Here is a 14,008-nt window from a genome sequence, read left to right on the forward strand (position 1 = left end):
TCTAATTATAAGATGCTAAATAGTGATTTTTATTTTTTTTTACATCTGGAATTGGTGACCTTCTCTTCTTTGATGTTAGAAACCCTACCGATGTCACATTGATGCCTCTTTTATTTTTCTGGTTCCTTAAGTGGCTCAGCCCAGAGAGCAGAGGCGAGTTTGGTTTGCTGATGGGATCTTGCCTAATGGAGAAGTTGCTGATGCAGCTAAATTAACAATGAATGGAACTTCCTCTGCAGGAACCCTGGCTGTGTCACATGACCCAATCAAGCCAGTAACTACCAGTCCTCTACCATCAGAGGTAAGAAAACAAAATGGTAACTAAAAGTGAGTGCTTACTTTCCTTAGCATGTGCTGCCTCGGTCTTGCTTGTTTCTAAGTTGGGTGACCTTTCTGTGGAACCCTATAAGTTTGGATACAGTTTACTAGTAGTGCATGTGTGTGTTTTATAGGGGTACAGTATATGTGGCAAAATCAGTTCTTATTCTATATTTGCAAGTTTTTTCAGGAGAAAGATTCTTATGAAGGTTGTTCTCAGGTGAGCTCAGGCTACTGCTGTAGCTAGAAGTTGTGCTAGAAGGAATCCTGGCTCTTTGATACATTGGTTTTTAACCAGTTAACTGCCACGATATTTTGAATTTATTTAAAAAAGGTCCGCCACTTGTGTCTATAGATGCTTATGGCAGTTAACTGTTAAACTATGTTCCCCGGGTTCTGTGGTAGCCTCTCTGGAGTACAATGGTGAGGGAGAGCCAAGCAATACGAAGGAAGCTGCAGGAAGATATTTCTTCCTCTCAACCCCACTATCTCCACTTTTTTCTTTTCTCCCTGTTGTGTTTCCCTGGAAGATGCTTAAAAAGGGTCCCAAAGCTTAAAAATTAATTGAAAACCACTGACTTAATGGTTGGAAGACTCATTATTTACCTAAGGAAACTAGCTTATATTGTGTTGTCACCTCCACTGTGTCTCTATAGGATAGTCTAGTCACAATTTTGGGGCTAATGGAATTCTCTTTCCTTGGGACCTAATTTTCAGAAAGGGACAAATATTAGCTACTTTTTCTGGACTCAGTGAGAAAACAAGAGTTATCTCGGGTCAAAATGAGCAAGTATACTTTTATATAGTGGTAGCCTTTCTATTGCTCATTGCCTCCTTGAATTTGGTCATCAAAGCTATAATAAGGCTTATGTTAATTCCACCTAAGTATATGTGTCCATTTAAAAAAAATAAAATAAGAGGATCAAATTTAGATAAAGTTTTTATTCTTGAAGTTTTCATAGAGTTGTTAGTTACTATTTATATTTATGATCAGTGATTTTTTCAGGGATTTACATGATTTATGGATTTTATTTTAGCTGAAATTGCATGTTATTAATATTAGATTTATTGACATAGAGAGCTAAATTTCCTGTTTGGTGAAGGAACATTAAACCAGGCCATATCTGTCTTCAAATATTTCTAAGTCCCCCCTCCCCACCCCCCCCAAGGCTTCAAAGGGCAACAGCCAGAACTATCTTATTCTTCCCTGAATCTTCATAGTCACTTTGTCAAGAAGGTGCCTTCTTTTTCCTTCACTTGTTTGTTTGAAAAATTTTCAAACTCACAGAAAAGTTGCAAGAATAGTACAGTGAATAATCATATACTCTTCACTTATATTTACCAATTGTTCACACTTTGCCATATTTGCTTTACCCCTACACACACACACACACACACACACACACACACACACACACACACACACACAGTTATTTTTTTGATGAGCCATTTGAGGATTAGTTGTACTTTATTGCTTAAGAACAAGCTATTTTCGCCGAACCGGTTTGGCTCAGTGGATAGAGCGTTGGCCTGCGGACTCAAGGGTCCCAGGTTCGATTCCGGTCAAGGGCATGTACCTTGGTTGCGGGCACATCCCCAGTGGGGGGCGTGCAGGAGGCAGCTGATCGATCTCTCTCATTGATGTTTCTAACTCTCTGTCCCTCTTCCTTCTTCTCTGTAAAAAATCGATAAAATATATATTAAAAAAAAAAGAACAAGCTATTTTCTTTCATAAGCACAATACAATTATATGAGAAAGAAATTTCACATATAATTCTGTTATCTAATATATAGTCCATATTCAGATTTGCTCAATTGTTCCAATAATGTTCTTTATAGATTTCATTTATACACATGTGCACACATATAAAATTTTTGTTATTAAAAAAAATTAGGATCCCATCAAGGATCACAGTTGCATTTAGTTGTTGTGTTTCTTTGGTTTTCTTTACTTTAGAACAGTTATACCACTTTTTAAATTTTGCTTTTCATTTTACTGTGTTTAAGTAGACCACTGCAGTTCAAACCAGTGTTGTTCAATGGTCAAGTATATTTTCAATCCATGGTTGGGAATCCAAATATGTGGAGGACTGACTTAAGTTATATGCAGATTTTTGGCTGTGCAGGTTGTGGATGCCCCTAACCTCTGCATTGTTCAAGGTCAACCATATTAATATTTTTGGAATATCTAGGCCATGTTTTGCATAAAGTCCTTAATTTGTATTTGTCTGATTTTTTCCCCCTCATGATTAATTTCAGATTAAACATTTTTGGCAATAATAATAATACCACCTAAGTGACGATCATTTCTTAGTGGGACACATAAAGAAATAATCAGTTTGATAGTTGGTTAAATTGATATCTCCTGTGTTTCACCACTGCAAAAGCAGCTATTCTTCTTTGCAGTTAATAAGTAATGTGAGGGTTGATACTTTGAGATTGTGAATGTCCTATTCCCCCAGCAATCTTTCCGCAAGTGATTTCACTGTCCTCTGACAATTCTTGCCTGAATCAATTATATCTATGATGTTTATGCAATTATGACTTTGTTTTCTATTAAAAATTTTTACATCTTTTAAATTGTATGATTGGTTCTTAAAACATAGGTTTTTTGTTGTTGTTGCTAATAGTTTTTTGGTGGAATCTTTATTTTCTCTATATAGAATCATGTCATTTGTAAATAATTATAGTTTTATTTCTTACTTTCTAAGTTGGATGCCTTTTATTATTTTTTTTTCTTGTCTAATTGCTCTGGTTAACATAAATTTTTTTTAATGAATGAGGAAGCTCTAGTGGATAAATGTTATAGGGACGCAAGGTGTAGCTCAGTTTAAGAGAAACTGAACCAAGTTAGTTATTTTATTTCTGTGCTCTCACATTGGTCAACATTCTACTATAATATTTATCTGGTAAAATGAGGGAAAACAAATTCTCTAAGGCCAGACTGGAATATAGTTTTCTCATCTTTATGGCCTGTAGAGTACCTGGCAGTTAATAGGTGCTCAGTAAATTAAATAAATGCCTTTTCACAGATGGTATTTAAGTAGAGGCCAAATGATCACTTTTTATGACATTAAAAGGTGAATTAATGCATCATTAAGTAGCAAGTTAGAATATATTGCTTTATTTTCTGTACTATGCCTTGAAATCAGTCATAATGGTTTCCCACTAAATTATAGATAGTATTGCCATATTTTTAAAAATATAAATTTAATAATTTCAGAGAGGAAGGGAGATAGAGAGAGAGATAGAAACATCAGTGATCAGAGAATCATCGACTGGCTGCCTCCTGCACGCCCTCCACTGGGGATCAAGCCCGCAACCTGGGCATGTGCCATGACCGGGAATTGAACCATGTGCCATGCTGCCATGTGCCATGCTGAGCCATGCTGGTTGGGTGATATTGACATATTTTTAAAAGTAATTTAAATCTTTACTAAAGTTTAAAATATATATAGCAAAGTGCTTTAGGAGAATTAATCTTTGGGAAACAACTTGATGAGCATATACATACAGGGTATCCCCCCAAAAATGTATACACACTTTAACAGCTGATAGTTGTTAAATAAAAATGAAATGTATTTTAATAAACACTGCCTTTATAATTATTCAAAGTGTGTATATACATTTTTGGGGACACCCTATATCTATAATAATAAAAGCGTAATATACTATTAGACCGGATGTCCTTCCAGACGAAGCTGGGGCTATAAGGGAAGCCCAGGTCCCGGGTGCCTGCCAGCAGCCAGGGGGAAGCCCGGGGGCCCGGGTCCTGGGTGCTAGAGGGAAGCTGGTGCCGGCAGCTGGGGGAAGGAAGGCCTATGTGGGCCTCTAGTATACATATAAACACATACACACACACACACACACACACACACACACACACATACACACGCATACACACACACACACCCTGTTACCACCACTCAGGTGAAGATATAAAACATTTTCATCATTTGCCCTAGCTGGTTTGGCTCAGTGGATAGAGCATTGGACTATGAACTAAAGGGTCCCAGGTTCAATTCCAGCCAAGGACACATGCCTGGGTTGCGGGCTTGATCCCCCCCAGTAGGGGGTGGGCAGGAGGCAGCCAGTCAAAGAGTCTCTCTCATCATTGATGTTTCTATCTCTCTCCCTTCCTCTCTGAAATCAATAAAAATATTAAAAAACAAAACAAAAACATTTTCATCACTCTAGAAGGTTCCCTCATACCCTTCTTTTGTCAGTACCTCTTTATATTAAATTTCTTGTACATTTTTTCCCCGGAGAAAAGATGTATCATTATTCTGACTTGTATCACTATGGATTGGTTTGACCTGTCTTGAATTTCATGTAAATGGAAACATATAGTATATAATGTTTTGTGTGGGGTTAAATTGGCTTATTAAACTCAAACTATTTTTTGTACAATTTATCCATGTTGTATGCATCAGAAGTTAATTTTTTGTTGTTGTTGAGTAGTAGTCCATCAATATGGATATATCACAATTTATCTATTTTCTTTTTAATGGACATTTGGATTATTTCCAGCCTTTGGTTATTGTGCATTGAATAAAAGCTGCTATAAACATTCTTCTCCATCTTTTAAAAAAACAGTTTTAAAATGCTTTTTTAAACCTTATTTTTCTTTTTTTATATTTCTTTTTATTGATTTCAGAGAAGAAGGGAGAAGGAGAGAGAGCTAGAAACATCAATGATGAGAGAGAATCATTGATCGACTGCCTTCTGCACATCCCCTACTGGGGATTGAGCCCGCAACCCAGGCCTATGCCCTTGGCCAGAATCGAACCTGGGACCCCTCTGATGTTCTATCCACTGAGCCAAACCGGCTAGGGCTATTTTTCTTTCTTAAATGAAGGAGAATATGGAGAGGAGAGCATCATTTTAATAGATCTTTGAGTGTGGTCTATTAAGTCGTTAATTGTGGATTTAATCCCAGTCAAAATGTTTTGCAACATTATATTTTATTAAATATATCTAACACGATCATATTAATGCAAAGAAAAATGAAGTTTTATTTCATGGTATAGTAAATGAAAATGATGACCTATTTTATTTATTTATTTATTTATATTTATTTATTTTTAAATATATTTTTATTGATTTCAGAGAGGAAAGGAGAGAGGTAGAGAGATAGAAACGTCATTGATGAGAGAGAATCATTGATTGGCTGCCTCCTGCACGTCCCCCACTGTGGAGGATCGAGCCCGCAACCTAGGCATGTGCCTCCAGCCGGAATCGAACCTGGGACCCTTTAGTCTGCAGGCCAACGCTCTAACCACTGAGGCAAAGGGGCCAGGGCAATGATGACCTATTTTAATCTCTCTATGTTATCAAAGTTAATTTTTTTTATTGTGGTAAAATATATATAATATAAAATTTACCATCTTAACCATTTTTAAGTGCATAACCCATGGCATTAAGTACTTTCTTATTGTACAGCCATCACCATTATTTTCAAAGATATTTTGAAAAAGCAGTATAAATGAGACTTTAATAAACCAAATACATTAAAAGTTCAGAAATTATGAGGTAACATTGAAATTTTGTTTTCACACTGCAAGTTTTAAATATATGTATATATATATTTTATGGCAAAAGAAACTTGGGTAAAGGAAGCTTTGCCTCTTCGAGGCTACATTGCCTCTTCTCTCATTACTATGATTTGATGATGCCAAAGGGAGAGACTGTACAATTGGAAACATTTTCATAGTATAAGCCCAGTGTTTTAGGAAACCATAGGTTAATGAGTATGAAAAAGTATGAATTCCAAATTTTCAATTAAATTCTCATTTATATCCTTGATTATATTTTGCAAAGTCTTAAACATCTTTATAATGCTCACTTTGCTCATTTGCTTTTCCTAGACAGATATTTCTCTGTTCTCTGGGAATATAACTCAGGTTGGAAGTCCTGTTGGGAGTGCAATGAACCTTATTCCTGAAGATGGTCTTCCTCCCATTCTCATCTCTACTGGTGTAAAAGGAGGTTTGTGTACTTACATTTTGCCTTCTAATTAAGGGAAAGAGATAGAATTTGAATGATAACCACCCCTTCTCTAACAAAAAAATCAACTACTCAATACCATGAAATTAATTGTTGCTGTTACTGGTTGTTTTAGAGTGGATATTTATGCTTTTATATGATAATTATTTCATTTATTGGAAGGATATATTTTTAATTTTAGTGTAAATGTAGTTCATTGGCAGTTTTTAAAAATATATGTGTATTTTAAGTATGTTTTTATTGATTTCAGAGAGAGGAAGGTAGAAGGAAAGAGAGGTGGAAACATCAATGATGAGAGAGAATCATTGACAGGCTTCCTTCTGCATTCCCCCTACTGGGGATCAAGCCTGTAACCTGGTATGTGCCCTGATCAGGAATCAAACAGGTGATCTCTTTCTGGTTCATGGTTCGATGTTCAACCACTGAGCCACACCAGCTAGGCTGAAAATAGTTTAAAGCATATAATACTCTGAAGTGTTTCTTGTGGTTCCAGAGTTGGCCCACCTGATACTTCAGTACATTAATTTAACTTTTTGTTTTGAAGTATAATATACATTAAGAAATCTATAATAATAAAAGCATAATATGCTAATTAGACCGGACATCCGAACGACCTTCCGGACATCATTCTGGACATCCTTCTGGATGAAGCCGTGATGGCAGGGGCCAAGGTAGAGGCGGTTAGGGGCGATCAGGCAGGCAGGCAAGTGGTTAGGGGTGATCAAGCAGGCAGGCGAGCAGTTAAGGGCATCAGGCAGGCAGGCAGAGGCAGTTAGGGGTGATCAGGCAGGGAGGCAGGTGAGCGGTTAGGAGCCAACGGTCCTGGATTGCCGGCAGTAGGACATCCCCCTAGGGGTCCTGGATTGCAAGAGGGTGCAGGCCGGGCTGAGGGGGAACCTCCCGCCCCCTGCACGAATTTTTGCACTGGGCCTCTAGTGTACATATAGTAAGTGGAGAATACTTAAATGGCAATTTTATTGGTAAAAATATTTTTAGTGAGTTCTGATAAGAAGTAAAATTATTATCCAATTTAAAGAATGCTTGTCTTTGCATGAACAAACTGACGAATTTCAGAGGGAAGGTGGGGTGGAGGGGTGGGTAGGAAGTGCTTAACCAGGGAATCTATGTGCATATTATGGACACAGACAATAGAGTAGTGAAGGCCTGGGAGGGGCGGGTGCAGGGTGGAAGGGGTTAATGGGAACAAACAAACAAATGGGACATCTATAATACTTTAAACAATTTTTAAAAATGCTTATCTTTTTGTGAAAGTTTCTTGTTGACATATCCAGATCAGCATTCAATTAGTACAGTTTCAAAAGATGTTTTATCAATAATTTCTCCTCAATTTTTTCCTATTCTTTTACCTGGTCTCCTTGCCTTCAGTCTTTCTGTCCTTTATCTTCCACATTTAGCCTGTTTTTAAACAAAGACATTATCATATATTGCTTTTGCTTAGAAACAGTCAATGGGATTTTTAATCCCTTCAGTATAAATTGCCTACTTTAGCATACAGTGTTCCTTATAACCTTATCTCAACTTATCTTTCTAACTTTATTTCCAGCTACTGCCTCATGCATTCCACAGTTCATGTGCATGCTACAGTTTATTTACTGTCTTGAATATTCTCTTTTCATACTTTCATGCCTTTTCTTCTGCTGTGGAAGAGTAGGAAGAGAATGGACTTCAGAGCTGGACAAATCTGAGCTTTGCTCTCAGTACTAATCCATTGTAGCTGTGTGATCCAGTGGGCAAATCATATATCCTCTCTGAGTGTTTTTCCTACTCTTTAAAAAAAAAAAACCTAGTAATTACACCACCTTAATTTAAGAGTCATGACTATTAAGTCAGATTTCATACCGGAAAGTACTGAGCAAAAAAAGTGGTACAAAGGAGGCATGTAATTGATATTATGCTTTCCTTGCCTAGAATACCCTTCTATAACCTAGAATCCTTGAAAAATTCCTCAACCTTTCAAAATCCAGATTAGTGGAAAACTCTCCTCTGGATCCTTACCTAGGCTGTCTCTGTAGTAGTGTTTTGGATCCTTACTGTTTTAGTAGGAATTCTTGTAGACTGTTACTGCATTCTTATTGTAAAGTAGATATTTTATAGGTCTGATTCTTTCACTTAGAAGATGAATTCCTTCAGACTTAATTTATGTTTGTGTCTTTTTATTTTAAATATATTTTTATTAATTTCAGAGAAGAAGGGAGAGGGAGAGAGAGATAGAAACATCAATGATGAGAGAGAATCATTGATTGGCTGCCTCCTGCACGCCCCACACGGGGGACTGAGCCCATAACCCGGGCATGTGCCCTGACCAGGAATCGAACCGTGACCTCCTGGTTCATAGGTTGATTCTCAACCACTGAGCCATGCTGGCCAGGCATGTTTGTGTCTTTTGCTGCTAGCATGGTGCTGTGCCTATAGTAGGCTCTCAGCAGTGTTGACTGAATGTATTGTACTAGCAGATCAACTGTGTTCTGATAGTTCAACAGTGAACTTTCACATAAAGTTAAGCATTCTTTTGTTTTGTATAATGCCTATGTTTCTTTACCAGGCAGGAACCCCTAAAAATATTCTTTTGTTAGTAAAATTACTACGTAGTTGACAAATTTTTGCTATTTTCATAAATCTTAGATTAATAAGAAATTGTATTGGTCTACTCTGTTGTTAAGATAAATAAGATTGCATTTTCATTAAAATGCACGTCCATTAACTCTAATTGTCAAAACCTCTCCTACTTGAAACTGGTTATTTCATATTTGCTCACTTAAACCACATTACTCTTTCTCTTCACCACAATTTTGCAATGTTATATTCCAGTGAAATAACTTCATAAATTTTTTTCTTTCTTTTAAGTCGCTTAGTATTTCTCTTTCTAATAAATATTTTCATTGATAGGGTAGACATTTCCCATACATCCAAAAACTAGTTTTTTGGTTTCTATTAGTCATTGGGAAATGGTGTTATTTTGTTCTACCTGGCTGTCCCTTAATGATGCATTTTATGTGCAATTTTCATGTTTTCAGTTTCTTTCCACTATCTTTATATTCTACAGTGGTTATTACCCATGATTTTGACTTCAAACTGAGATGGCTACCATCATTCAAAATGGGGTGGCTGAATATGACATAGTACTGTGCTTATAGGGGTTAAATGGGAAGAGTTCTGTTCAGAGCCTCAAGTATTAACTTGTTCATGTTCAGAATGTGATGTGTGATTTACTGGTGATTTTGGTGATGTATGTACTGAACTCTTGATTTTTACATAAATGTATTCCTTCATGAAACCAATCACTTAAGATACTTTTGGTTTATTTTCTAGGTGCATTTTTTATTTTATTTTTTATTTATTTATTTTTTAAAATATTTTATTGATTTTTTACAGAGAGGAAGGGAGAGAGATAGAGAGTTAGAAACATCGATGAGAGAGAACATCGATCAGCTGCCTCCTGCACACCCCGTACTGGGGATGTGCCCGCAACCCAGGTACATGCCCTTGACCGGAATCGAACCCGGGACCCCTCAGTCCGCAGGCCGACGCTCTATCCACTGAGCCAAACCGGTTTCGGCAACTAGGTGCATTTTTTAAAGTTTAATTTTTTAATGGTAAAAAATCTCAAACTACACTAAAGGACATTGAGTAAAAAGTAGGATTCTCTTCTACCTCAACCGCTAGGCATCCTTTCCAAAAGTAACTAGTATGTTAACACTTTCTTATACATCATGGATTCTTTAAAATGTTGCTCTTAGAACATGTAATATGTGAAATTCTTATTATGATTGTTGGAGAATTTTTGTTAAATAAAAGAGTTGTTTTTAGATTTGGCACAAATCATTTTGTGGAGCAATCTCTACATAGGATAACCATGTTGTCCTCCAAATTGGACTGGGTCACTTTTGAAAGTGAAAGGGGGCACTGTTAATGATACTGAGATAGCAGGCACAAACCTCTATTCACTCTGCCTATCAACCCAATGCTCTCCCTTTCCTTTGCATAATCAGCCTGTTCCTCCATCAGATTTCTTTCTGTGTTTGTCCCGTTAGCCAGTCTCTTACATTGTTTTTTCCCTTTACAGACTATGCTGTGGAAGAGAAACCATCACAGATTTCAGTGATGCAACAGTTGGAGGATGGTGGCCCTGACCCACTTGTATTTGTTTTAAATGCGAATTTGTTGTCGATGGTTAAAATTGTAAATTGTAAGTTAGAAATTTGTTTTTCAAAATAAAAAGTGAGATACTTTACTGACTCATAGATAATACATAAAGCTTTCAAATTTATTACAAATATTTTTATATAGAGCCACATCTTATTGACCACTGGGTACTGAAGAAGTTGGTTTGTATAAAGTAATATATCCCAGAAGACAATTATGGGACTAACAGAAATTCTTGCTTTTAGTCATAGGAATGAGATAGGTGAATTCTCTATGAAGGAAAGCCAAAGAAAACTTGAACTGATTTGAGTTAGGTTCTTCCTGAAATGAGTATGTTATGTCACAACTTGCCACCAGGATAACCAGTGGTGGATATATTATCCAGGAGGGTAAAAAAAATTATATGCCAGATTTAAATCTCAGAAATCTTAACAATGGTGCAAAACTTTGTTTGGGAGAAGTATTATTTAACTAACACGTAGTGAAGCTTCAGTACATCTGAAGATTCAGAAGAAACTTCTAAATTCTTAGTGCCTTGTTGGGCATCAGAATGAGAGAGAAGACAGTAACTTAAAATCTTGATTCTAAGATGGTATTGGAAAATAGAGAACACATTTATCTTGGATGAATATTAAAAGGCACAGTTTTGGAGAGAGGAAGGAAGCACTGGAGAACAGTCCTCTAGTTCCCACTGTGAGCTTGTTCTAAGTTGAACTTGGAAACCAGAAACAGCTATTTCCTTAGAGGTTCTACATTGATGAAATGCAGTTTTCTGTTTACTTGCTAGACATACCCTTGCATGTTTGGCCAGTTATTAATTAAATGCTCATGATCTTTCCTTGTAGGATCAATTTTAAAATAATTTGCTCATTGGGGTGGTGAATACACAAAACAATATACAGTGATGTATTATAGAATTGTACCCCTGAAACCTATATAATTTTATTAACCAATTGTCACCCCAATAAATTAAATTTAAAAAATAAAATAACTTGGTCAAAATTTCAATTTGTCATATCTAGTTTATAAATTGCACTTAGAAAATATCTAACCTAGAATTCTTTTTTGTTAATCCTCACTCAAGGATATTTTTCCATTGATTTTTAGAGACAGTGGAAGGGAGGGGAAGAGACATAGAGAAAAATAGATGTGAGAGAGACACATCGATTGGTTGCCTCCTGCACACGCACCAACCTGCTGGGGATTGAGTCTGTGTGCCTTGACCAGAATTGAACCTGGGACCCTTCAGTCCTCGGGCCAACGGTCTATCCATTGAGCCAAATCAGCTAAGGCTAACCTAGAATTCCTTTTATATATATTTTTTTTATTGATTTCAGAGAGAACGGGAGAGGGAGAGAGATAGAAACATCAATGATGAGAATCCTTGATTGGCTGCCTCCTGCACGCCCTCTACTGAGGATTGAGCTTGCAACCTGGGCATATGCCCTTGACTGAAATCGAACCTGGGACCCTTCAGTCCCAGGCTGATGCTCTATCTACTAAGGCAAACCAGCTCACCATCTGTTTAGGTATATAAAGTAACAATTGCCAAAGTGAAAGAAGGGATCTTTTGTTAGTTTGATTTACATTGTGGTATTTATAATTTTATTAGAATCCTTTTTCAATTCCTTTGGGGATCCCACCATGTTGGAGTACAAATGATAAAAGTGCCAAAGACTGAACATTATTTTTAACTACATTTTTAAGTATATATTGCTTATGCTATTAGGACTCTACAGAGCCTTATAGTGAAGAAGTGGAAGTAAGTAGTCCAGAAAAGCCATCTTTTTCATCACTTTTTACTGCATGAAGCCAAGTAAAGTCATGTTGTTGATGATCTAGGATTTTCTTGCAGAAAGGTCTATAATTAGAATAGCTAGAATCTTTTAGTCATAGATTAATGTACACATAAAAAATGTTTTTTAGGCCACAACCTGAATTCAAAGCTGTAATATTGGCTTTTATTGTTGTTGTTTTAGGCCTTACATAAGTAATTCCTATGTTGAAGTGTGTGTTGTTGTTTTTTAAATAAAGATGGGGAAATAGATTTTTGATCATTATAGCTAAGGATGTGTAGATTGATTGTATTTATTTTTAAAGGAACATTGTTTCTTTTGATAATTACACTATTTTAATAATAGCAGTTAAAAGTTTTCAGTGTGTCTTTTTTCACTATTACTTCTTTTACTCCCCTTCCAATTGTTTTTCTAAGAGTTTGCCTAGAGCCAGAGGCATTGGTATATTTTATTTTCTACAGTAGTTCTTTGGCTCAATGCAGTACAAATCGCAGGTTGAATTATACAGACAGTATGATCTATTTCAGGGGTCCTCAAACTATGGCCCGCGGGCCACATGCAAATACAAATATTGTATATGTTCCCGTTTTGTTTTTTTACTTCAAAATAAGATATGTGCAGTGTGCATAGGAATTTGTTCATAGTTTTTTTTAAACTATAGTCCGGCCCTCCAACGGTCTGAGGGACAGTGAACTGGCCCCCTGTTTAAAAAGTTTGAGGACCCCTGATCTATTTTATTCTTTGCTGTATTATAACAGATTTTTGTGCATTTTTCAAAGGTTAAGAATTGAGAGAGATGTCTTTGTTATATTTTTATTCCATCTGTAGATGTGAACAGGAAGTGCTGGTGTTTCACAACCAAGGGAATGCATGCAGTGGGTCAGTCCGAGATCGTCATTCTTCTTCAATGTCTGCCTGATGAAAAGTGTCTGCCGAAGGATATCTTTAACCATTTTGTACAGCTTTATCGTGATGCTCTGGCAGGTGGGAATCCTTATGATTTAATATGCACCCTTTATAGGTGATAAAACTTTTAGACACAGATGCAAAATAATTGTGTTAAATTTGGAAGCCTGGCATTGGACGTTGATATTAGTGGCAAGTTAGAACATGCTTTGGTCTGAGGAATTGTAAATTTTAGTACTTTACCTGGTGTGTTTGTTATTTTACAAAGGCTAGAATCAAAAGTTGTAAGAGAATCCATTGAGCTTGATGTGAGAATATTTTTCTTCGAGTAGCTTACGGATCATGATAATGGTACCCAATAGAAGAAAGCATAATCATAGCTTATTACTTGTTTCTTCAGTTAATATTTATATATTCATAATGTAAAAGTACTCTACATTTAATTTTCAGGTTTCAAGAATCAAGCATGGATATCTTTATTATGGTTTCAAAATAAATTATAAAAATTATTTACTGTAACAATCTAAAAGTAAGTGCATAGCTATTAGAAACTGGAGAAGTAATCATATAGTAGTCATATTTTTAATTTTTGAGGAACCTCCATACTATTTTTCATAGTGACTACACCAATTTACATTCCCACGTACAGTGCATAAGGGTTCCTTTTTCCACATTTTCATCAATATTTGGTATTTTAAAATTGATTTTTTTAAAAAGCTGTTGTAGGAATTCAAGAAATTATCAGGGTTTAAGTTTAGTAATGACAATGGGAATAAAGAATGTTGAGGAGATATAAATGACAGTGATGCTTTAGTTCA

The 14,008-nt window shown here is 36.2% G+C and overlaps 1 protein-coding gene across 3 annotated transcripts in view; it reads left to right on the plus strand.

Annotated features, from left to right (window-relative positions):
- The window catches only part of ZFYVE9 (zinc finger FYVE-type containing 9), a 76,130-nt gene that overhangs the window by 29,185 nt on the left and 32,937 nt on the right, over positions 1–14,008 (plus strand). For all 3 annotated transcript variants that reach the window (XM_006087320.3, XM_006087323.3, XM_023752774.1), the window contains 4 exons: positions 132–301; positions 6,186–6,306; positions 10,409–10,531; positions 13,113–13,268. In XM_006087320.3, the coding sequence (XP_006087382.1) occupies positions 132–301; positions 6,186–6,306; positions 10,409–10,531; positions 13,113–13,268 (570 nt within the window). The remainder of the gene's footprint in view (positions 1–131; positions 302–6,185; positions 6,307–10,408; positions 10,532–13,112; positions 13,269–14,008) is intronic.

This window comes from Myotis lucifugus, unplaced genomic scaffold, assembly GCF_000147115.1.
Source record: "Myotis lucifugus unplaced genomic scaffold, Myoluc2.0 scaffold_37, whole genome shotgun sequence".
In the NCBI taxonomy this organism is placed as follows: Eukaryota; Metazoa; Chordata; class Mammalia; order Chiroptera; family Vespertilionidae; genus Myotis; species Myotis lucifugus.